The 25,609-nt window shown below is 45.8% G+C and overlaps 1 protein-coding gene across 5 annotated transcripts; it reads right to left on the bottom strand.

Moving 5' to 3' along the window:
* Positions 1 to 1,289: 1,289 nt before the first annotated feature.
* On the bottom strand, positions 1,290 to 24,697 carry GATA3 (GATA binding protein 3). 5 transcript variants are annotated; one of them, XM_044980491.1, is made up of 6 exons: positions 24,589 to 24,697; positions 23,586 to 24,076; positions 20,478 to 21,017; positions 16,151 to 16,296; positions 8,577 to 8,702; positions 1,290 to 2,593 (listed from the first exon to the last, which is right to left on the bottom strand). In XM_044980491.1, the coding sequence occupies exons 2-6, from the start codon at positions 23,824 to 23,826 to the stop codon at positions 2,309 to 2,311; spliced, it is 1,338 nt and encodes a 445-aa protein (XP_044836426.1). In that variant the 5' UTR covers positions 23,827 to 24,076; positions 24,589 to 24,697; the 3' UTR covers positions 1,290 to 2,308. The 5 variants fall into 5 exon arrangements, with proteins under 5 accessions (XP_044836426.1, XP_044836444.1, XP_044836462.1 ...); XM_044980509.1 differs by having other exon boundaries at positions 16,151 to 16,293; XM_044980527.1 differs by lacking the exon at positions 16,151 to 16,296 and adding an exon at positions 16,000 to 16,079.
* Positions 24,698 to 25,609: the final 912 nt, after the last annotated feature.

Raw genomic sequence — 25,609 nt, 5'->3', positions numbered from 1 at the left:
TGTTGCCCTGGGTATAGTCAGGTACCCAGTGCAACACGTGTATGACATGTTCCCAGATCAGAATGGTATTTTATAGCCACTTTGCATTGGAGTAAATGGTTACACACAATTCAGAGCAAAGCTGAAGCAAGCCCAATGGGTTTAATTCTCATCTCATGTACATTGGTGTAAATCTTACTCTGAGTTCAGACCAGTATCACTGAGAGCACAGTTTGGCCCAATGGGACTACTTGAATGAGTAAGCATTATTCATGTAAGTGGCTGCGAGATGGGGCTTCCACTTTGCAGGTAAAAGGAATTCAGCTGTTGCCACCCTCGGGGTATAATAATCAATTTGCAAGTCATCTTCGTTGAGAGTTGAATATTATTTTTGTTTAATGACAGCTATGAGGTCTACAAGCCTGACAGTGTTGCCAACCCTTGCCATTGTATCACAAGTCTCAGGATGTGCGGTGCTTTTCTTAAAGACCCACCTCCTGGAGTCATGTGATTATGTAAAATTTCAACTTTATTTTTAAAGTTTCCAGCCCCCATCTTTGTGGAGAAACACTAGAAAAACATGAACCCTAAAGACTCAAACACCAGAAAGCAAGTTAAAAGACCCCCAAATGTATTTATTTATTTTAAATCTCAATATTTTCAAGTTCATCTCCTGAATTTTGGGGGCCTGGCTCATGATTTTTGATGGCTAGGGATTGGCAATATAGATTTCATCATCATCCTTTGTATACTGTTAAGATTCCTGCTTCTGCAATAAGCTCCATCTACTTCTCTGAGGCTCAGCAGGAACGCAGGCTCTGTCCACGCAGAGCTCACTCTAGGATCTGGACTTTAGACTGTAAAAAATGTCTCATTGCATAAGGAGGTGCTTTAGGGCAGCAATCACTAGCACAGAACATGAGGAAAGCTTATTACCATACAGGATTTTTTCCAAAGGTCCCGAGGCCTTTTTTTAAAGGCCTAAAGCAGAGTTAGGTACCTCTCTGCTAGCGGTACCTTTGAAAACCGCCCCACTAAATTCCTCATCGTACATTTGTTATCGTGGTTAGCACAGGGGCTTGAACCTGCCATCTCGGCAGCATAAGCTTCTAAAGCATAAGTGAAAGAAATGATTCGTCTAGCTGGGAGCTGCAGCAGAGTCATATGCTTTGCAAATGAGGGGATCTGTAACAGACACTGAACAGTGGGTCACTCTAACATGCACTTCATTTATTTTATTTTATTTTTAAACCACCGCAAACATTGCACTGGCCGTCGAAAGGAGCTGAAAAAGATACACGTCGCCCATACCCAGGAAAGCTATTTAATAAATATCATCAAAACAAAAATGAAAAGAATCCCCTTCCACACACCGCCAAGCACAAAACGCCTGTAAGTCAACAGAATTTAATCTAGTTTATTCTCAAAAAAAAAAAAGAGGGGAAAAATATGAAAACAAAACAAAACCAAAAAAAAATAAAATAAAAACAGGTCTTAACACTAGCAGTAAATAAATTTATACAACCATTCAGTCTGTATTATAGGATGAAATAAATCTACATCTTTCTTAATTTGGTGCTTTGAATTATACATACAAACAACAATTACAGGAACTTGTTCACAATGCATATAGGCCTGAAGAATGGCTATCTGAAAACCCTCGCTGGCAATATCCATATGTTAACACTGATTGCCCCAAAACCATTATTACTTCCTATGTAGAAGGCCTGGTGCCTTGAATGAATGATCTGCCTACAGCTTTTAGTTAGTTAGTTAGTTAATGCATCAAACAACTTGAGCCAGCCAGAGAGAGAGAGAGAGAGAGGACACGACTGGCAGTTTGTCCATTCGTTCATTAGACCTGGTTCTTCTCAGTCGGCATTTTTATTCTCCTCCCCATCCGCCTTTAGAAAAAATTTCCTCTGAGTCCTTCATGCCTGTCTTTACAGCTTACCCAGATGCAATAAAGTCTTCCTCAAATGTACAGTATTCCTTACAATATAAGTTATATGCAATGTTCAGCTTTTTTTTTTCACAGCACTAGAGACCCTGTTAAATAGGGAAGATGAGTCTGAATGGCTTATTCACAGATGGAGTCCAGATTCAGAGGTTGAGAATACAGACACCATAGTGAGTTCCTTTAAAAAGTGGCAAACATCACTTTTTTTTTTCCTTTTTTTTTTCTTTTATGCCTTCAAATAACATTTTTTTTTAATTTTTATCCATTTGTTTTGGGCTTCAAATGGATAACAACACGCCTGCAAAAATGCAAGTATATAAAGTAAATCTCATTTTGAGACTGTAAGCATTCAGCAGGGGGACTCTGTCTCTAACCCATGGCAGTGACCATGCTGGAAGGATGATGAGGTCCGAAAGAGAGGCTGGATGGCGGGTGCATCGGTGTCGGCGTAGTCAGCATGTGGCTAGAGTGACTAAAAGGTGAAATGTGGCTGATGGAGGACATGTGTCTGGAGAGGGCGGCGGGGTTAAAGGAGCTGCTCTTGGGGAAATCTTCCAGGCTGTCATGGACCTTTTTGCACTTTTTGGATTTGCTAGACATTTTTCGGTTTCTGGTCTGAATTCCTTCTTTCTTCATAGTCAGGGGTCTGTTAATCTAAACAAAAATCAATTATTTTTTTATTGTTTTTTTTGCTGCTGTCCCTCCTCCCCAGATCACCATGGAACTCATCACCGACACATCATTAAGACCTTGGAGACGGCCAACCAAATTCCAGATCCGAACGAGTCTTTTGGGGGCATGTGCAAAAAAAAGCTGGTAGGGTTTCATGGTTGCCAAGATTAATGTATGTAACTTCCAGTGACCAAAAGGTTTAGGTTACCATGTTCCAGGACACTAGGTAACTGGAGTGCATCTGCAAAACAAGCTAGGGAGTATCAGCTCATATAGTCCTTAAAGGCACTATCTCAACCCTCAAGGCCTCTTGTTAAGGCAAATTTAAAATCATTAAAGCTAATATCCAGTGAAATAATTAAATCTCAGTCTTGTCTACAAAGGACCTAAAATACTCTTGTCACCATCATAGGACTGGGAAAATACTGCAAAACATGAGCAAAAAGTATTATTGGTATTTTTTTAAAAATAAATTTGCTTTCGACATGCTTACTCCTTTTTGTGTGTTCCTTTTCTGCAGACATTTCCTTGATCTGAGTTTCATTGGCAGGAAGCAAATTTAAAATTCACACACACAAATATTTGCAGAAAACCCAAACATTAAATTCTCATGCATGAACATTTGCACCAGAAGTGAAATTCACACATCCAATCAGGGAAGAGAAACAATACCATGTGACTTATCGAACCAACCACAACTAAGCGCAAGAAGGAAATGCTGAATATCTAATTCTCACAGGCTGAAATTCATCTCTATTCAGAGGCCAGTATCAGACACATGTCCCACTTAAGTCCCACTTACGGTTTAAGGGCTTAGCTGAGACTTAAGTGATGCAAAGGCCTTTTCCTGACTTATCTGCACAGGGATGAATTTCACCCACAGCAAACTATGCTCCATCCAGAGAGTTCAACAAAGCCCCCAAAATATTAACCAGATCACTTTGAATATTACTATTAATGGTATATTTGAGGGAATCACAATCAGCTGGTGGATATCATGCCAGCGGGAAAAGAGGCTAAATATATCTGATAAATTATCCATCGCAAATTATTCTCTCACTTCTAGTAACTGATGACAAATAATGGTGTAAAAACATAATTCCTGCACCATTGTGACCATTATTTATGACTATAGGAAAATGTACCTTCTTGTTTGCAGGCTATCGCATGGTGGTCTCCACCATAGCACATGAGTTATTAACTAATGTATGCAATAGTCCACTCAGGTAGGGCAAGTATTATCTCCATTCTATAGCGGAGGATCTGAGGCCCAGATCAGACAGGAAGCCTATGGAAAAGCCAGGAAAAGGACCATGCTTACATGGGTCCCAGTCAAGACAAGACCAGCCTGCTTCTCAATTTGTAACTCAGAGGACTGGAACCTCTGAGAGATGAAGCTTTTCACCTGCAGAATGCTGGCTCAAATCCAATCCAGGCCAGTAGTAATCAAAAGTTGCTATCATCCGAGTCTGTTTGATGGCCTGTTTCAAATGAGTCAGTGGTGTCACCCCCAGTTCCTAGCGGGGAAGCATTCCCATTAGATTGCTAATGAGGCTGCCAATTGACAACGGAGAGGCCTGGGACTGAACGAGCACAGAATGTGAGCTACCCATTTCCTTCTAAGGACACTCAGGTTTGAAGGGTATTGGGGACAGTGGGCACCATTCCTGACCACACTGTACGTGTTTGGTAGATATACAGACCACTGCCGTCAAGGTGGTCAGTTCTGTACTTTCCACCAACACCGGGTGGGGGACACCAGAACATGTGGTCCCCATTTCTCCCAGCAGAGTGAGCGCTCGTGAGTTCCTCGCAGCAAGATCACATGCAATACACGCCATGTGCAAGTGCTATACACAGGTGCCCTCGGTGATCCGGCAGGAGAGACTCGAGGCTGAATTTTGCTGTGATCCCAGTGGCAGGATAGAAAGAGATTTTGGTTTTCCACTGACTTTAAAATGTAGTTGCAGTATAATTAAAAGGTCACCCCTAGGAACTGAACCCACTTATCTTTCTCTGTTTCCACTGCACATAAACATGAGGCCCAAAGGTTAGGACACGGCTCCCTTTTCAACAAAATTACCTCTGCAGTAAAAGCGAAACAGATGCTAAATAAGAGATTATTGCGAGTAGCATAATAATAGAAATGGGCCAAACACATGTATATGAAAATCATTCATTTCAGATGGATCCCATTAATTATGGGCAGTCCTGCAAGGAAATATGTTCTCTGCTTTAATTCTGTTCTTGGGACACACTGTTCCGCTGGCATGTAGCTTCCACCTATTGTGAAATAAGGGTCAGAACTTGCACCTTTTGAAGTCAGTGGCAGCTCACACATTTAAAAGGGTGCACGCTTGAGCTCTGTGAGCCCGATCCTGTGAGATGCAGAGGGCCTCCTGCAGGGTGCTGAGCATCCTCCACTCCCTTTGAAGTCAATCAGGCCTAATCCTACTTCTAGGGAATATTGCATGTAAGTTCAATGCAGCAAGATCGGCCCCGAAAGCCCCAGATTCAATACGTCAAACAGATAGAATAGTCAGAGATGACCCATGCCTGCCCATAGTGGGGGGGCAAAGTGAGGGCAGACAGCTTCAGCACTGTTACTGAGCATGCTCAGTCCGTGTGATCATGCTCAGTACAAGCCAAGCAGCAAATCTGGGGGTGGGTGGGAGGGTGCTGTGACTCTGCATGCTCCCCTCCCCCCACCTCAACCCCCACCCCACCCCCCCGCGTCGCCTCTGGATAGTCTTATATATTATAGGTCTGATCTTGCTCAGACTGAAGACAGTGGGATTTTTGCCATTGACTTCAATGGTGCTCTGTGGCTGCAGCAGATTTAGTCATTATAATGTTCAGTTAATCTCTAGGAGTCCCTGTATCTGAGAAAGCACTTGAGGATCCCAGAAGGCACCCTATAAATGTGCAATATTAGTAATTATTAATATGATTGTTAATGGGTCCTATTAAAGTCAATAGGACATTTGCCAGTGACTTCAACAGAAACAGGAATGAGTCCCAAGACTATTATTACTAACATCCTCCAGGCAATTGGGTTTGCTTTACCGGCAGGAGTCTAGTGGAACACTAAAAATAAATTAGCATAACCAGGAGAGTCAGGGAATAGCATCAATATTATTCCCTTGCTGTATTAGCCAGGACCCAGCCCTGCTGTCATGCCAGCCATGGAATTGGTCTCATTGAGAGTTTTCCCTACAGATCATTTGCAGGAGTGGGCTCTAAACAGACAACAGTTTAAAGGTCTGAATGAAACCCATGAATAAAAACATGAAAAATGCAAGAACAGTAAAAAACGTATTCCATATATTTGATCCATTATATTCAGTGACTATTCCTCACCGCGCCCACACTAAAAGATGTTGAATGCTTCTTTGGAGGGACGGGGGGGGGGCCTTAAATTCATATTGATCACCACAGCTTACTAGACACTCATAGCACCGGTTAAGAATGGACTTATCTGATGAGACCCAGAGACGTACAGACTTCTGTCTCACCGCTCACTGGAAACTAGTGCTGGTTCAAAATGCACATGGCCAGATCCTCGGCCTGTGCAAACTGGTGTTCCTCCATCAACTTCAGTGATGTCCCTTTTGCAGTACCTGAGGATCTCTACACTTTCTTATAAATATATTTGCCTCTAGAGGAAGCCTGCCCACCTGCCATAACTGGCCCCCTCTGTAGCAAAGCATTGACTGAAGGATTAGTCTGGTGCTATTCACAAGACAGTTAACACAATCTTATCGATCCTGCCTCCCAGAAAGACAGCAAAGGAGGTGGCCTCCACTTGAAGGCAACTCAAAAAAACTCCCAATGCTTTACAGCACATCATGGAAATCAGTCACCACACGGGATGCTGCCTTCCTGCCCTCTTCCTCACCACACTCCCAGGTATCTGCTTTCACAGCCTGCCTTCTCCCACCTATGTTCCCTCTGCTTTGGTTTCTTTGCTGGTATTCGCTTATCTCCCTAACCTCCACAACACGCTAGGGCCTTTGCAGTCAGGGGCTCTTACATTGTCTGGGCAGGAGAAAGGTGTTAATAAATAAAACCTTGATCTTCCACCTCGCAGTCAAAGATCTTTAGATCTGGGAGGGGGGGTGGTATTTTCAAGTGAAAAGCAGTGCTGGGAGTTGCTACCTTCCCTTTCGCATCAGGGCTAAAGACAGAGCTGCAACTGGACATCATCCACGAGGAAAGAGGATCTTATTCATTAACGGCCAGTTTTGAAACTCTTGCTGATCAGTATCTTACTCCACCAGCAGTCCCATTTAAGCCAACGGATCCACTGAGAGCAAGATGCCACTCGACTTGAGTAAAGAGTATCAGAATCTGGCCCATGTACTATAGCCACCACCTGGGTTGTTGTCACCAGCTGAAGATGTTTTTAAAGAATGTGAAAGTGGTTCTAATCTGTTCAGCATGAGTGATGTGCCCCATGTCACAAATTTCACAGCTGAATCTGAACTTCCCCTAAATTTGGATCTGGGGGGATGGGGGGCCTGGATCAGGTCCATGACACACAGGATGCACAGTCATAAAAAAATGAAGAGGTGAGTGAACCAGCAAAAGCCAGACAGGTTTGGATAGGAACCCGAGTATTCAGATACACGTGACTGAACTGGAAACTTTACAAGAACAAATTCTCTCCTGAGATCCCTGCTACTTTCTGATCCCTCTTGTACTGGAAGTACCATGGGACAGTTCAGTGCTTTCACTCCAGATTCCTGGAGCCAGCTGCCACTGGAGGCAATGGAAGAGGGTGGTGCCCTTCATTCACTCCTTGAGACTGAAGGAGGGTGGAGATACGTGAAAATGAAAACAAATGGGGAGAGTGACCAAACTTTGTCCCGTGCTCAATAAGGGGGGCGTGGCTAGGCTTGGGCAAAGATTTTGGTCATTTTTTATTTTACCCAAACTGGTTCTCTCATCCCTAGAGACAAAACAGCTTGAATATTAAATGGAAATGATGGCCCAGCTACACTCGGCTCAGTATTTCTAAATGAAACATAAAGCAAACAACCACTCCAAAAAAATGTGACATCAAAGCAAAGCAATTGTAAATCTTTGCCTTCTGTCTTACATTGTTGTTATTAATTTATTATTATTATTATTATTATTCCATGTATGTAATGAATGTAACAGTGTGACTCTTAAGAGTCTATTATTAATTAATAAAATAAAATAAAATAATAATAATAATAATTGGTATAATTCTTTCCAGATCCCTTTAGCGCTTTCCTTAGGGCACGCATCCCTGGTTTAGGTGAGCTGGCTTTGCATGAAGCTATTAGATTAAATCTACCAGACATTTCATTCATTTCCCCTTCCCTTCCACAAGCAGCGCTTTAAAATTCACAGCACAGGTTTAGCAGACTCTTCATCCCACTAACTAAATCAAATCCTCTTCATTTTAGGAATTGAGTGTACCATCCCGGCAATTATAGCTACTTTTTTGAGTGGGGGGGTGGGGGAGAAGGAAGCAAGGAGGGGCCTAAGAAATAATGTCTGGTGTGTTATTTTTGTCCTGAGTTCATATTTTCTCAAGGAACCGGACTTAGCATCCAAAGCGTATCAGTTTGCAACATGGCATGTTGTCTTTTCCAGTGTGCGGAGTCCAACACAAAGTAGATAATATCACTCTCTGTTGATAAACTCCTCCCTTCTTGGCTTGCGCACAGTAAAGGTATATCGTTACTGATCTGTGGGCCTGTCTAATAAGGCTTCAAACCAGGTCCTGTTACATCAATTCTATTTTAATCAAAATCATTAAGGAGGGGACGGGGAGCGTTTCCTCATCCTGGCTAATGGGCTGATCCTGGCAGGTCCCAAAGGGATAAGCGGCTGTTCAGAACCTCTCAGGATGGGGGCCCTTTAAGTTCGGGAGAATTTTTAATGTACGTGCCTGAAACAGAAGCTTCCTTACAAGAGTTACAGTTACACTTACATTGTGCAGCTTGTAATAGAGCCCGCAGGCGTTACAGACAGGATCACCATTGGCATTTCTCCTCCACAGCGTGGTGGTGGTGGTCTGACAGTTTGCACAGGATGTGCCCGCCCGTCTTGCTGCAGACTGAGGTAGAGTGGGAGAAAAAAAAAGCCCCCGTATTAAAAAGATTCAATCAGCAAAACCACTGAGCCAGCAAACAGAAACTGGACAAAACTACTGCACGTTGCTAAATGACTCGTGAGAACAAATAGTAATTCTGAAAATCCCCAAGGTGCGTTCATCCCAAATTATATAGGAACGGCACTGGGGGCCTACGGTGAGTGCCAAACCTCCAGAAGAAATCATCCAAAACAGCAGCTCTGGCAGATCACGTTTCAGAGGGGAAAACATTACTTAAATGCCATCAGGCTTTTCCATTTTAAAACTTTTCAGGCGCCCGTGGGTCTGATTCTGCATTTAGGGCCCAAACTAACAACCACTGAAGTCAACGGAAAGCCTCGCGTTGACCTCACTGGGTACTGGATCAGACCCTAAAGCACATTCAAAACTCAGATGTCACTGGGCATTTTGGATGTGCAAAGAATGCAGGATCAGGCCCCAAATAAGGCTCTGTCCTGTAGACTTCACTCACATTGAAGCGCACAGAACTACTGCACAGGCTCCATCTTGTAACTCATATTTCAGCTAAGGTGGCAGCAGCTGATTTATCAATCACGTAATTTTAAGCCAAACATTTCAGTTCATTTGAGTATTTATAGATCTGAAATAAGACTTCATCATTTTATAGAAGCCATATAAGAAAAGGAAAAAAAGAACCATTTTCATTACCTGTAAAATAAGAATTTAGAAGGACATTTGGGAATGTACTCCCTCTTTTATACATATGTTATAATTAACAACTGTTATAATATGTTATAATTAACTTTTACCATTTTACGCCACTCCATCCATCTGCGACAGATAAACTGAGCTCCTTACACTTTGTCATGTGTTAGGGTACGGCTACACTACCCACTGAATCGGCGGGTAGTGATCGATCTATCGGGGATCAATTCATCGCATCTAGTGTAGACGCGATAAATTGATCCCCGATCAGTCTGCCATCGACTTTCGACTCCTGTACTCCACCGTGGCGAGAGGCGGAAGCGAAGTCAACGGGGGAGCGGTGGCAGTTGACCCTGCACTCTGAGGACACGAGATAAGTCGACCTAAGATATGTCGACTTCAGCTACACTATTCTCGTAGTGTAGACCAGGCCTTAGGCTTTCAAATAAGATCTTTAAAGCCAAAGTCCTTTCTGCCCCTCACAAACATTAAATGGTTACTGGGCTGTGATGCCACACTTATTCATTGGCTTCAAAAGGACTACTCATGAACTGAAAGTTAAGCATGTGCTTAAGTGCTTTGCTGGAGCTCGGCACCACTCAGCACCTTGAGAAACTGAGTTTTAATTCTCTTCTTTGTGCCACTAATCTAGCCATTTACCCCACTACCCACTCCAGCTGTCTATCGCAGCATGTACAACATTTAAAAACCACTAAATTTCTGGACACTATACAACAAATCTAAAACTCAAACGTGGACATTAGGGGTAGTGTTCACTTTAACTGTGAATTTCCTGGCTTTTGGTAGGTCATGTTACAACTTAAATAATAATTAAAGGTAGTGTGGGAAGTCAAGGGATGGGGGAGGGGTTGTTTTATTGGGCGTTACATGTCCTTTGTTTATTGGCTGGTTGGGATTTTCATTATTTAGACAAAAGAAGCGTGAAACATAAAGTAAATACATACACACACAATAACCTGCTTAGAACACTTGCCATGCTCGAATACAAAGGGGCTGCCACGACCTGGGCCAATGGGAGCTTAGGGTATGTCAGGAATGCACGGATCAGGTCCTAGTTGTGTATACAAAGTAGGGAAGATATGCAGCAATTTGTCTGTAGTTCAAGCTATTTAATTTGGTTTTGTTAGTCTGCATGTGACGGGCTATAACTGGAAAAACACTGTGGATGAAATCCTGGTCACATTGACTTCAAGGAGTCTTGAGATCCTGAACCTAGCCTTTGCTCAATGGAAACTCCCACAGACTAAAGAATCAAGCTCTGAGGACCTCATCCCAAGCACCAAAAAGTTTCCAATTGGCTTTAGTGGGCTGTGGATTGGGACCTAAATGTGCTAAAACTAACATGCAAACATTACATTTTCTGCCAAGTCCAGGCTACCAAAAAGAGAAAAGAGTGAAGCCAAGGTGGGATGCAAATATGGCTAGTGATCATGATAAAGGAAAGGGTAGTTTTGCTCTGATCTCATTAAGGAAAATGAGGATTAATTAAGAGATCTGACTGGCAAACTTTTAAACAGGGGAGCCCATGCAGAGTAGTAGTATGTTAGGCAACATGTGAAGTAAACAATCAGTTGCAGTCTAGGGCCTTGTCTACACTACAGGGGGAGACCAATCTAAGTTAGGCAACTTCAGCTACGTGAATAATGTAGCTGAGGTCGACATACTTATATCTACTTACCGCGGGGTCCACACTACGCAATGTCAACTGGAGACGCTCTCCCATCAACTCCCCTTGTGCTTCCCATTCAGGTGGAGTACAGCAGTCAACGGGAGAGCAATCTGCGGTCGATTTAGCGGGTCTTCACTAGACTCGCTAAATCGACTGCTGATGCATCAATCGCCATGCGTCAAACCCCCCGGTAAGTGTAGACAAGACCTAGGATTATTTTCTTAATGTGGGAATTCTTTTTAGCCCATCATAACAGATTTTTCAATGCAAACATTGCAAAGAAATTAAATGTTAACACTCCAAATTGTTTCAAAAATTATGCCAGGTGTCTGCATGCTCTGAAGTGAGTATATTCAGATTTACAAAAATATGAACTGCAGACACATACTTGCTAGGAAAAGGGAAAAGTGTGTGTGTGTGTGTGCGCGCGTGTATTGATTTCTGATCCTGCAGTCCTTTCTTGGGCAAATCTAAAGCCCCAGTCCTGCAAATACTGAGGCACATGCTTAACTTCAAGCATATGAAGAATCCCACTGAAATCAATTCAAATTAAGCATGTGTGTCAGCATTTGTAGGATCGGAGTCGAAAACTGACGTGGGGACTGATGCCTCAGTTTCTGCATAGGCTCATTTCCCATTCTCTCCAATGGCCGTTCCATAAGTGGAGCAAGAGCAGCACCAGGCTCTAGGCTTTCAGTGGGAGTTTTACCCTTGTCAGGCCTGAAGTATTGGGCCCCTGGGGATATGTAAAACCAGTGATATTTGACTCAGCCCACGCAAGAGGAAATGTCTCCCTTGGAGACATTTTGCGGTTTTGTGCCCTAGGCCACTGATGTTCACAATCAGTAATTCCACACGACATAAAAATCCTCATGATAAATGTAATTTAAAGGCCAAAAAAAGCATTATTTTTGCACAATTATCTCTTTCTGAAAAGAAATACTAAAAAATAACAGAACTAAGGGTCTTCTCCTACTCCCATTGATGTCAATGAGAAAACTCTCACTGATTTCAATGGAAATGAGCAAGCCCAAAATTAATTGTACGTAGTACAACTGGAGTGTGAGATTACCATGTCATGTCCTGCAGATACAAATCCTCCCTGGCAGAATGCACAACAACAATACTTTGTACTTATAGAGCATCTCCTGGGGGAGGATCTCAAAGCGCTTTTCCATTCACTAGTGAATCCAGCTACCCTCCGAAACTAAGTAGATCTGGTTTTAGGCGCTATGGCTCACAAAGGTTATTAGTCTGATCCAACTCTCATAAATGAAGCCTGCATTGATTTTAGTCAGAGCTGGGGGGCGGGTGTCCTAGCTTTGCCTTCAATGGGCTGTAGATCAGACCCTCTGAAACTAGCCCAAGGTCATACAGGAAGCTTGCGGGAGCGAGAGAAATACATCCTAGATCCTGTGCCTTAACCACACGCCCAGCCTGTCTCTCTCACTCTCCTTTTGAAAGTTAGAACAGATCAAGTTGAGCCACAGACGCCTTTTTTTTTAAATACATAATGAAATGCAAATATAAGTCACAGCTCTGTTGACATCTGCCTTCTTGGGGAAATTTGGCAAAAGTAATGTGGTATCAAATGGAGGCAGCGCGCTTACTTTGTTCAGTTTATATAGAAAAGGGAAAGGCAAAAATCTAGAAATCTAACATTTATATATGTCACCAGTTAGTACAGACCGTGTTCAAACTGCAGGGACTTTTTTTGGAGGGGAGGAAGGCGACTTCATTTTAAGGGCACAACACAGGATATATATATATTTTTTTTTTGTAAGTGCAGCTTTGGGATGATTCAGAGCAGTCTTTGATGTGTGATCACACTTGCTTTGAGAGCACACCTTGCAGCTGCCTGGGGTTTTGTTTCGGGGTTTTTTTTCAAGCCCCTTCTCCTTCTAATACATTCAAACTCCTCGGTGTTTGGGTTGGGGAAGCAGAGCTGTTGTTTATGGGTTATCTCCAGTGCTCAGATATCCGGCAGCTTTTTCCTAGGAAGTTAGCTTTACACATGAAGAGAGAAAGAAAAAAAATAATAAAGACAGAAAAATGTGTGTGTGTTTAAGACAGGGGAATGGAGAGGGGGGAGGGGCATGGAGGCTGGAGCTTCCCAAAATCAAAAGCCTACAAGCACTTCCCTCCCTAGAAAGTTTTTCCTTTTTCTAATAAGGGCAGGAAAGAGACTCTGTTAAGTAGGACCAACAGTTTCTTTTAAGGGAAAAGTTCATTGTAAGTAGTGGAGCAGTATTGCCTGTACTGTGCAGCGTTTGAGAGAGGAGGATATACCGGGGAACTTACCCCTCCGTCCCCAAACCTACATGTCCAGTCCAAGACAAATGCATTTCTCCTTGCAGTGTTATCTTTCCTCTGGTCATTTAGAACTTGATCCCAAAAAAGACGTAGCATTTGCATATGTGAATAGTCCTATTCACTTCAATGGGACGAGTCACAGGCATAAAGTTAAGCAGGAGCCTTAGGCCTTGTCTACACTATGGAGGGGAGATCAATCTAAGTTACACAACTTCAGCTATGTGAGTATTTACTGCGGGGTCCACCCTATGCCATGTCGAGTGGAGACCCTCTCCTGTCAACTCCCTTTGCGCTTCTCGTACAGGAGTCGATAGGAGAACGATCTGCGGTCAATTTAGCGGGTCTTCACTAGACCCACTAAATTGACCACCGATGCATCGATTGCCACATGTTGAACCCCCGATAAGTGTACACAAGGCCTTAGTGTTTTCAGGACTGGGGCCGTAGGTGCGTGCGTAACTCTACTCATGTGAGTAATCCCACTGGAATCAATGGGACTAGTCACTTGAGCAAAACTACGCACGTGCCCTGCACAGGCTTACTCGCTGTGCATAAAGTTAAGCATGATTTGCAGGATAGAGGCCTAAGTGTTTGCAGGATCTGGGCTTTAAGGGGAGTTGTATTATTCTGTCTGTTAATTCTGCTGTTAAGTACCATGGGGCAAGAATCACACTTTCCTCTGTGTTTTGAACAGCAGCCAGCATACTGTCAGCATTTTTAATAATAATAATGAGACTAAATGTTCCTTCATTCTAAACATGCAGTCACTTCCCAGGGAGGGAACAGAGTTTTGTCCCACTCCCCCCCCCCCCCCCGCCTTGTTGCTTGCATGATCATTAGCCAGGCCTTCCAGACTTTTTGTGGCTTCCCAGGAAATCCACAGACAGATCACTGGGGATGCTAAACATATGATGCGTATTACAGTTACAAGACCTGAAACCATTATTTAATGGAATGAGGCATTTATTTCGGTGCCCTCGGAGGGGGCTGAGGCACATGCTTAACTTTACACACACCATTCACTTCAGTGCCATTACTCACAGGTTCTGCCCTACACCCTGCGTCCTCGTTTACACCCGTGGGTGTAAAACTCCTACCGGACCGGAACAGTAGCATTTTACACCCACGTTGCACTGATGCAAATGACTATGCCAGGGCGATGGAGGATGGGGCCCAAATTGAAGCATGGGATTGGGGCCTAATTTATGCAGGGTTGTGGTGGATTCTCCATTACTGACCATTTTTAAATCAAGAGGGGTTGTTTTTTTCTAAAAGATTTGCCCTGGGACTTTCTTTTGGGGACGTTCACTGGCCTGTGTTTTCCAGGAGGTCAGACTAGATCAGTGGTTCCCAAACTGGGGTTCGTGAACCTTACAGAGGGTTCTTGGGAAAAAATTCCCTAATGGCGGACAGAGCTGTCCCTAGGAACCCCGGGCAGCATGGGGCCAGCAGCACAGAGTCCCTGGACTTCCAAGAGCTAAGCAGATCAAAGCAAGCATATCTATCACACTGAGGAGATTTAAATTTCAAGACTTCTTATAAGAAATGGAAAGGGAAGTGGATTTTTTTTGCTGTTTTTTAAATTAAATAGGCAGCTACTATTGTTTTTTAAATTATTATGAAGAACAAGTTTAAGCTTTGTTGTAACGTGCGTTGTTTGCCTGGACTGCTCAAGACCTGAATGCTTATGTAGGAGGAACTCTTTGAGTTGGCTTCTTAAATACCTTCATGCTGTTTCATCTGATACTCCTTGATGAAACATAGGAGCCTTGTCTTATAACAGGCTTATTCAAAGTGATACAAGCTATGAAAGTGAGATCTGGAAGAGTGTTGCCGTTTTCCTAATGTAATAAAAATACTGTAATTATAAATAATAATAAATAGCGTGTAATAAGCATGTCATAAAAACAAATTTTATATTTCCAAGATAGCTGCTTTTATCATTTATATTCAGGTAAAAGAGAAAATCCCTGGAAATATTCATTTTTTAGGAGGGGGTTCACAAGACTTGAAATTTTAGTGAAAGGGATTCACAGGTTGTTAAAGTTTGGGAACCGCTGGACTAGATGATCGCTATGGCCCCTTCCAGCCTTAGATTCTAGGAATCTATCAGTGCCAATTACCAAGGCGATCTGTTGTCCAATCAGCAGAAGTTGACCACAGTGGATAACATGCTCCATCCTAAATACCGCAATAAATAAACTTGAAAACTCTTTTGAGTTCAGAAAGGGAGGGAAGGAAAGGATAAGTCCCTGTGTTCCTTTAAAACCCAGCTGTCCCTGTAATCCCTCTTGGGTGGAGGAGAAAGAAACGCACAAATTTCCCCCATGAGGGTTTCAAATTTTTTTTAAAAAATGGGTTTCAAAATCTCACTCTTTCAAGGTGAGGCCTCTCAGACCTTGTGCTCTGCCACACTTCTCCTCCAGCCGCTATTCCCCACCCAAGACCCATATAAGAAAATCCGCATCCCTTAAAGTAATTCCTATAGATAGAGATTTGTAAAGGCACAAATATAAAAAAAAAAATGGTACGTAACTTGGCAGGCACAGTGTAATGTGGGGGATGGGCTGAGAGTCTCTCTATAGCTCGTACTTTAAAACCCCTCTTCAGTACAGACTGACATGTCTGTGGGCTCTCCTGCCCTTTCCCTGCAGAAAGCTCGCCATCCTGGGCTGAGGAAATCAAACACAACAACGACAGAAAGTTAGTGCTGTCTGGCTCGAAGCTCTGGAAAGGGACTTACCAGCCTTCTCTTGGGCTTAATCAGGGGCCGGTTCTGCCCGTTCATTTTGTGATAGAGTCCACAGGCGTTACACAGATAATGCCCGGTGCCATCTCTCCTCCACAGGGGGGTTGAGGTAGCGCCACAGTTTACACACTCCCTGCCTTCTGGAAACAAGAGGGCACATCGTTCACTTATGAAAAGCAAAGGGGTGGGGGGGGCGACAAGTGTGACAGGCCTCTGATCTAGCTCAGCTCCCTCTCCCCCACGCATCGCCTTCCCCCAGGCCCTCTGCAAAGCCCTGGCCATCGCTTTGTTCGTTATTTCACACTCGGGTTGCCATTCCGGTGGCCAGACAAGCCACAACCCCAAAGCTTTAGGGGCCCGATCCTTCCCCACCCTCCCCATCGGTGGAGGCAGGATCAGCCCCTGGCTTGTTTCGTCTGCGCTGCTGGAAACTGTTCACTAGCCTGCGCGGAGATCATTACAGTTAGCAAGGAAAATAAAGAGGGGCCGGATCCTGCAGGACTAGCTAGCACCAGCTGCAGGGAGTTACATGGGACTGCTTCTCCCACACGCTAATGCCGATCAAAGCCCACCCTGTAACCCTTCCTCACATTAGTAGCCCCTACCTAGGGACTGGTTCCATTGAAACTAATGAAGCTAGTCCTGCCAGCAAAGTGCTACTTGCTCCTTTGAATAAAGGCGCCATAGAATTCCTAGCTCCCTCTATCCCTGGCCTCGGCGGGCAGGCCAGAAGGTTTTGGTATATTCCAATGAGTTAGGGCATCGGCGAAATCGCATCAATTTGGCTTGACAACACCAATCGATCTTTAAAGTCTGAATGAAAGCCCTAGCCCAGCCCCTGCGCTGCCTATGAGGAGTTCCTAGAGGGCTGTGTTTTCTTTTAAGCCAGGCAGCAAAGCAAAAGCATCAGCAACCGGTTCAGTGAAGAGAGAGATTCAGTCAATTTCTGGCGTATTCAATTAACAGGGACAGTATTTCACTCGACTGGTGGAAAACAAACCGAAAACAAACTCAGATTCGGTGCCTCACCCCCACAGGTGCTTTGTCACTCTCCTCTGTTGATGAGGCTTTTAATTAAGTCTTCCAACAGAGATACCTAGGGGACCCCGCAATGCACATATGGGGCCAGTGCTGTGGCTCTAAAATATTTTGTTTCCTCTCCTTCTTATCAACCTGCTTCCCATTTCCTTTCTTTCTCAAGCAGGGAGGGAAAGAGGTTGTCAGCTGTCTACTATTTTAATGTTGATCCTGTATTACTGCCATTTGTTTAACCTAAATAAGCAATACCTTTAATATTGCCCTGGCTTGCAGGCTCCATCGCCTCCTTTATTCCCACCTTGCTAAAGTCAGGCTGAAATTGCGACAACAAACATTAGGCTTTGCTGCTGGCTTTGGTTCAGACAAACCAATTTTAAATCTAACCACACATCCCCAGAGCTTTCAATAATAAACTATCCTGGTGATTCTGCTTATTCCTTTGGTTAAAGATGATCGCCTACAAACTAATCCATGTGCTCAGAGAGCCAAAAGGAGGAGGATCGAAGTTGATCCCTGCACGCAGAAGGGTTATGGCCCAACGCTTACTTGTAGGCATTTGGGAACAGGAAATATATGGGTTGGTTTTTTTTTTGCTACAGTCACAGGAGTGGTTTTTGTGCTCAGGGCTTTGTTGAACCAACCTAGCCACTAACAGTACAGGACCCACCCTCCCGCACTGAAACAATTCATTTCCATTCGTTCTTTGAAAGAAGAGACGAGCTGGTTTGTAAACCTCAGAGCTGCTCGCGAACCGGAGCCCCGCACGGCTTTCAAAGCCTTCGATTTCAGAACGAAACGCCTCGGGCTAATCACAAAGCAGGGGCCCGATTCCTGCCATCCTCACCGCCGACCCAGAAAAGGGGGCAGGCGCTAGCCCGCCCTTGGTGTGTGCGCCGAGCGGGTCCTGCCCCCGGGGAAAGGGCTGCAGGGCTCAGGTCCCCACCGAGAGCTCGGCTCAGGCAAGCCCGCCGCCAGGGCGCTCCGATCGCGCCTAGCACGGGCCCCGGGGTCATTCACTCGCGCTGGTGCCCGGCTACCCCGCGTTCCAGACAAACCACCCGTCCCCTCCCGAGCAGGGTTCGAGCCCGTGGCCCCCGGTTTGCTTGCGGAGAGGCCCCGCCGCAGGGGCAATGGGAAGCGGGGTCTGCGGGAGCCTGGGGGGAAGGGGGGGAATGGCTCGCTCTGTGCAGGCACCCGGGTGACAGCGGGACAACCTTAAACATGGCAGCAGCCGCTTGCAAAGCCCCCCCCCCCCCCCCCCACGCTGCTCTAAGGACGCTCGCTCCCTGCGCAGCCAGGCCGGACTGGGGGCCGCTGGCGCAGCGAGGAGATGCTGCCGGCTCATTTGATTCACGCCGGGCCTTTGGGGCCCATTATAATCCGTGCAGAGAAGAAGAAGAGAAAAAAAAAGAGGCATCCGCACCCTAACCACAAACTTCAACCGTTTTTTTCCAAAACGCTGCCGCCTGGTCTGCCTGTTGTCGCGCATTTGCAAACAGCAAAACCCCACAAAGGTAGCAGCCGTTTCTCCCTCCTTCACCTGCGACACCTCCACTCCCTTTGCCCACCCACCTCCCTCCCCGGCTTCCCAGCCCAGCGCGCTGAGGTGGAAATGGCAACCCCACCGCAAAGCCGGCGCTGCTTTTGGTGCTGCAAACCGCAGCTGCCTTTCTAGAAGTAACAGAGAGTGGCAGCAGGACAACAAAAACAAACAAGCCAACAACAACAACAACAAGGAGCCGCGGGGGGGGGGGCAAGTTTTGGAAATGACTGGCCGGACGCGCACACCGGGCAGGCGGGTTGCGGCACGGCTGCTGCTGCAAACGCCACCTCTCTACCATCTCCTGGGCACCCTCTTCCCTGAGCTGCCGGTCCGGGTCTCAGGGCTGGGGGCTCGCCAGGTAGGGGGCGCATGGGGTGTCTAAAATCAAACCAAGAATGCACCGGACTTGGTTCCCCTCCGAGTCCATTTGCTTTCCTTCCCCCTTGATACACGGATCCGTTTGTTCCCCTTAACACTGGACATCAGCAGTAAGTTCCCCTTCCTGTTCTATTCTCTTTCCCTCTCTTTTGTTTCACTCCATCTCTCTCTCTTTCTCTCTCTCTCTCTCTCTCTCACACACACACACACCCCCCAGTCTGCTTTCATGTACAGAACATGCAGGTCTGGGGTTTTTTGTCACTCTAACCGCATCCGGACCCTATTAAAGTTCCTGGCGTTGGATAAACAATGCAACTGTCGCGTGCAGCAGTCTGAAAATAATTGGATTAGCTCGAACATATCAGCTAAATCGAGACAGTCCCTGCCCAGACAGTCAGAGTAAATGTCACCCTGGAAAAACCCTGAAAACGGATCGCGTTCCTGCCAGGCAGCCCTGCAGCAGCCTGCACGGAAGGGGGGGTGGGAGCTTTGACTAATCGTGCCCTGCTGCACACAGAGGGAGAGAGCCTGGGATATATTGGTTTTCAAAGTCCGGCTCGTGAAATCTTTGGGAGCGAGACCCCAGCCGCCCGGTCTAAACAAAACTCCCTTTGCAGAACGTTTTCCCAGCGCTGCTACAAACTGGCGTCTGAGCTGCGGGGGATGAGCCTGGGAAGTGGGCTCTTTGGGGAGAGGGGGGGTGGATAAATCCTAGCTGGTCTGCTTGCCTCTTTGCCCAGCAAGTCACTGAACCGATATATGCAGTCGGGGTTCTGTGACAGCTCCCCGGGAGAAAAAAAGTAAAGCTGAAGTCCCCTGTTGTCCCAGGCCACTTCAAGCCCACCAGTTACAGAGCCCCTGGTTTTAGCAGCTTTGGGGTGGATTGGGGGCTGCAAAAGGGACTGGTACAATTCCTTCTGGTTCTCCTCCTTGCTGGATTCATGCCCACAACCAGATTCATGCCCACAAACTGGTAGGTAGATTCGCTGCCCTCCAATTAATCTGGGGATGCAAACTTCGGCTGGGACTTTTTACAGCCTTTAGGGCAGCTGTGATATGTCCCCCCCACCCCTTCACACACACCTTTGTTTTATTACGAAGTCCTGTTGCACATGGCTTCCCACCCTCCTCTGCTAGCTCAGTGTTTCTTGTGGTGGGAGGGGGGGGGGCTGATCTGGCCCGTAGGGAGGCCAATATAATATGCCCCGGCGGAGACTGAAAACACCTTCTCCGGGGGCTGCGCTTGAGAGAAGGAGCGTGTCTGTAGGCCTGGACACAGAGCTGAGCCTTGATCCTGTAGGTTCAGGGGCCTCTCCTGATTTCCCCTCCCTCTCCCGGGGGTTAATAATCCAAGAACCCTACCTGTACTGGAGCGCGCTTTTGGTCTCGATTTGCACCCAAAGCCGGTAGGCGAGCCCCCTAGGAGGCTGCTGGGGGGGAAGAGTCCAGAGCCATATTCTGGGACGTAGGGCGGGTAGGTGGTGATGGGGTGGTGAGCGGAAGAGGAGGCCGCTCCTAGCGAGGCCATGGTGCTGCGGGAGTGAGAGGACTCCAGCTTCATGGTGTCCGCCAGGGACACCTGGTACTTGATGCATTCCTTCTCGTCCTGCCGGCTGGAGCCGGTGGATCCCGGGGTGGAGATGGAGGGATCCGGGGAGACATCTTTGGGAGGGGTCGGAGGGAAGGTGAAAAGGTGCGGACTGGAGTGACCGGCGGATAAAGCGGAGGAGGAAGCCGGCGGGTAGACGGAGAGGGGTCCCGGAGAGCTGTGATGGATCGAGGTCTTGGAGAAGGGACTCAGGTTCCAGGGAGACGCGCTGTGGTGCCCGCCCAGGGGTTTGCTCCCGTCCAGCCAAGGGAGAGATCCGTGGAGAAGCGGTGGGCGACACACCTGGCTCCCTGCTAGGAGAGAACAGAAGCAGGCCAGGTTACACTCCCTCTGGGCTGGGCCAGCACATGCAGGACCCCCAGGCTAGCTCTCTTTGTCACCCATCTAAGCCCTCCTGGTGATAACCTCAAGAAACAGCTCACACAGCGCTCTGCTCCCGGGTGTCAAACCAGGAGAGAAAAGTGCAGCAGCCGGGGACCCGCTGGCCTGAGCAAAACTGATCTTAGAGCCGCGATCCTGCAAAAACGAACCCACTGGCTTAACTGTCCGCTCCCCTCCCCAGTCCCTTTGGCATGAGCCCTATGTCTAAAAGTAAGAGGCTATAAGTAAAAGCTATTGCCGGATCGAGGCCCAGAGCGGTGCTCAGGTGTGGTTGGCTGGAGGGCAAAAGGGATTCAAGTCTTCGGATATTGCTTATGGATTTGTCAAGCCCTTATTACATTTCCCTCTCCAATCAATCGTACAAGGCCTCTCCAGTGAAGATCCCACATGAAACTGCAAACCCTCCGAGGAGAATCCCTTCCGGCGAGTTTTGAGCTATTCTTGGGTTCTTCATTCCCTGCTCTTAAGTAACCGTGAACTACGAAACACGGAGATATTCTGTCCACAAGAAGAGAGCCAGGAGAAGACACTGATGTGTTAATAACCTTTTTTTTTTCACCATTAGTCTATTTTCGCACATGGACTTGTGTGTGTTTGACTCGGCCAGCTTTATAAGGACAATATCACACACACAACGTGTCACTGGTCTCAAAAGATCTTTACATTAGATATGTTCAAACCTTATCTTAAAATACACAGCTACACTTCCTAATATTGCACGGGAGTTTTGCAGTTGACTTTGATCATTTTATCCTTTTATGTGCTTGCAAAAAAAATGAAATTTATATTTTTTTAAATATGATGGGAAACGTACTGAACCCGAGGAAAGCAGCCAAATTATGGTTTTCTGAGATAGTTCTAACGATATATTGATCTCTACGGAGGCATTCAAATCTATAGCCAGATATTGTGATAATTCTAACTATAGAAAGCTCCAGAGATCGAAACAGATAAATATTTAGAGAGACAGATATCTAGCTAGAATGATATCTAGTCTCTCTCTATATATATGATCTCTATGCATGTGTCTTATCATGTTAGCCATTTGTGAACAATACTTAAAGTCAATGTGCAAAAGGAAGGGGAGGTGGATTAAGTGAACATGAAGGGTCAAAATTCATTATCTTATCCAGGAAGTAACGTAGTAAATAATATTCAGGCTACATCCGAGAGACCGCATTTCCACTTTCTGCTGATAAATTGGGGCGGGGGGGTAAAAGCTGCTGATCCTTAGCAATAATTATTTTACAGACTCTAAAAGCAGAACAATGCATTTACTGAACAGCGAGTAACGCTGAGCAGCTCACTCAACAAGTAGGTGAGGTCCTGGGCGCAGATCAGTGAACCCGGACTAGCTCCGATGCCTTTTCCATTCCGATCATCCCTTTCCAGTCAATTTTGTTTTATTTTAGGGTGGGGTTTTTTTCTAATTAATTTCAAACCTAGGGCTTCTGCAGAGTGCGCCACAACTGGGATCGCTCCCAGGCTCACGAGGTTATGCCCTGCTTTTGAATCCTAAAGAAAACTCCAGCGCTACAGGCTGAACCGCCTGAATTATTCTTTTTTAAACAGGGGGCAGGAGACGATTCATCCTGAAATGTATTTAGGCCCCGTAAAAACAGTACATGTGTCTCCTCGGTATAGCTGCGTGCGAGGCTATGTGTTTGAATTATGATTTAGATAGTAAATTCCCATTAAATTCCCATTATATACGGCTACATACATGATTCCATGTATGGGATGTATCCTAACCGAACACGAGATGTATAAGTATATGTACGGTAATATATAAAACACACTATAATGCGGCACAAGGTTAGAAAGCCAGGCTTTAAAAGCAAATGTATTATTTTCCCATCCAGGGTGCATTTAACATCCCAGGCGTGAACTCACACGTGTCACTCTTCCATCTCTTTCCACCCTCCCCCCTAATATTAACTGATAATGCTACAAAGAATTCTAATGTAAAGGCAAAATCAAATTAACAAACAAAGCCAAATGGCGTTTAACTGTTGAGGGGGGGGAGACTTGCACCGACTCCTTTCTCTTTAGCACTTAATTGAGACAAGCCAACTCGCAAATTCAGCAGCGGCATAGTTTTGCCACCTATAACAACGAGGTTGGCATTTTTATTGTATTGGTTGGTGGGAGAAATAAATACGATCTCGCTGCTTCTGGCAGGATTTATCTGCAATATATAGCTAGTGATAGGCCCACACCAAAAAGGTCATGCCTGCGTTTTACGCAACATGAGGACATTTTGCAGATGACAGTGCTCCTGGGATTAATTTAAGGCGCCCTTGTTAGTTGCTAGCAGCCACTGGCTGCCTGCCCCTGTTGCTTATAATGCTTTAAATGAGCCGTTTCTAAGATGAGACACACAAACGCAGCCCTGTTTCCGGCGCGAAAGCCTGCCCACTGTCAACCTGAGCGCAGCGAGCGGGGGTCCCCACACCAGGGCAAGGCAGGGGAGAACTCACCGTGATGGGCCGGCGGGTACCTCTGCACCGTGGCTCGGACCGAGTTGCTATAATAGGAAGGGACGTGATTCCCTTGTCCGTCGATGTTAAAAAGTACATCCACCTCCTCGGCCAGCGGGTACTGAGTTGGATCCATGTAGGAATGGCCGAGCCCTGGGTGGTGTGAGTCCGGATGCTGCCCATTCAGCACCGCGGGGTGATGGTGGCTCACCCACCGCGGCTGGTCGCTAGTCACCTCCATCTCGGTGCGGGGCTGCCTCTCTTCCTCCTCCCCAAAGCTGGGCAGACTTTCAACGGGAAGGTTGGCGGTGAGTTTATATACAGAGAGATGTTGTCGTGGGTTTTTTTTTTTAAATAAATAAATAAAACGATAATAATAATAATCGATTCCAAAAAGATGAAAAAATAGTAGGGAAAACAAACAAAAATCTAAGAAGCGAGATCCCAACAGTATCTTCCGCTCTTTGCAGATGTTTCTCTTCTTTGATCACCTGCAGTGAGAGAGAGGAAAGGGGACGAGCGAGAGAGAGAGAAAAACGTGTTTGAGTACTTCTCTGCTTTATCACCTGACTTTTAGGCAAGCGAAAACAAGCCCCTCCATAAACGGCGAGATCTTTGAAAGCCCACCTATTGTCCTAAGCATAGACCCACCTATTCTACCAGGACACACACACTCTCTTTCTCTTTCGATCTCTCTCTCTGTGCAGCAGGGGAATGAAATAGACCAGAGTTACAGACGCAGGCGTTGCTGCGGGCTTGCTGCTGCTGCGGCGCTTTTCCTTTTTTTTTTTTTTTTTTAAATGTTTGGTCAGTTTCACCAACGATGCGCCAGTTCAGAAGCGGTGCAGATTGCGGCCGCGGAGAGCCTGAAGCATTTTCAGGGCTTATTCATTATTGTGCAATCGAAAGAAAGAAAGAAAGAAAGAAAGAAAGAAAGAAAGAAAGAAAGAAAGAAAGAAAGAAAGAAAGAAAGAAAAAGTTGTTAAAGAAATTCAGCACAAACCTTGGTGGAGGAGTATGTGACCCAGGAGAGATGAAGCTGAAACTGCTTGATCAGATCAGATTGTGCTCTCTCTCTCTCTGTCCCCCCCCCCTTTTTTTTTTTTTTTTTTACAGGGAAGGCATTCTTTCTGAAAGGAGCAGGATGGCGCCAGCCGGCTCAATGCTCACAGACAGCTGTGGCGAGACGCAACTTAAGGAGGTTCTACTGTCATCAGCACTGAGTGGGAGGAGCCTGTCATGGGATAAGGAGGGGACAGGGCACGAAACACAAGGAAACTGCAACCCAGCTTTACTCCTGTCTACTTTACCCCCCCTCCCCCAATATCCCTTCACCCCCGTGACCGGAAAGTCTTTGAAAGCATCCCCCTCTTAGGCTGGAAATACCGAGAAAGAGTTAACACGACTTTTTAAGGGGGAGAATATTCTAATGCACGTGAAACAGAAATGTTATTAAGGGCGTATCCAATACGTGTGTCTTATTATATGATGTTATTAATTATTATTATTTTCTTTCATTCCTATGCACCATCCCTACTCTTACTTACAGTACTTACTTTGTTCAGGAGATACACAGAATCTGAAGACACAACCCCGGTCATCAAGAAATGATTTTCTATGGTGACTTCAGGCCACTCTCGGAAGAGTTTCAGAGAGCAGGTGAAGGATCCGTGTGGGACTCTACGTTCTTTGTCGAGCTACTAATGTATCATTTTAAAGCATTACCCCTTCCAGGTCAATTAGTTAATGCTAAGTAGGACTAATCTGGCGACAGTTGTACTTTAGAATGTGTGTGAGAGGGTGTTTGTTCCTCCAGTGTGTCAACGTGCTGGAACAACACGGAGAAACATTATTTCAGAAATCCCCATTCTTTCGGAGTTGTTCCTTTATTACACCCGATTCCATTCAGTTAAGAAGAAAAAGAGATCCAGGAAACAAAGCTCAAGCAGAGCGTAGTTTAACGTACCATTAAAATAGTGAAGGAGGCTTGGAGGGGGAGGGGGTGTTGTTGGGGGGAGTTTTGC

Source organism: Mauremys mutica, chromosome 1 (assembly GCF_020497125.1).
Source record: "Mauremys mutica isolate MM-2020 ecotype Southern chromosome 1, ASM2049712v1, whole genome shotgun sequence".
NCBI classification, from domain to species: Eukaryota; Metazoa; Chordata; order Testudines; family Geoemydidae; genus Mauremys; species Mauremys mutica.
Note: the sequence above shows the minus strand (reverse complement) of the source record. Positions and strands in the feature narration are given on the sequence as shown.

Bases quoted from the DNA above. Each gene is read 5' to 3' on its own strand.
- GATA3 (XM_044980491.1), bottom strand. From the start codon at position 23,826: ATGGAGGTGACTAGCGACCAGCCGCGGTGGGTGAGCCACCATCACCCC. The intron at 16,297-20,477 runs GTAGGGTTCTTG...TCTTGTTTCCAG, and splicing joins AAAAGCGCGCTCCAGTACAG to AAGGCAGGGAGTGTGTAAAC. The intron at 8,703-16,150 runs GTAAGTCCCTTT...ACTCTACCTCAG, and splicing joins TTAAGCCCAAGAGAAGGCTG to TCTGCAGCAAGACGGGCGGG.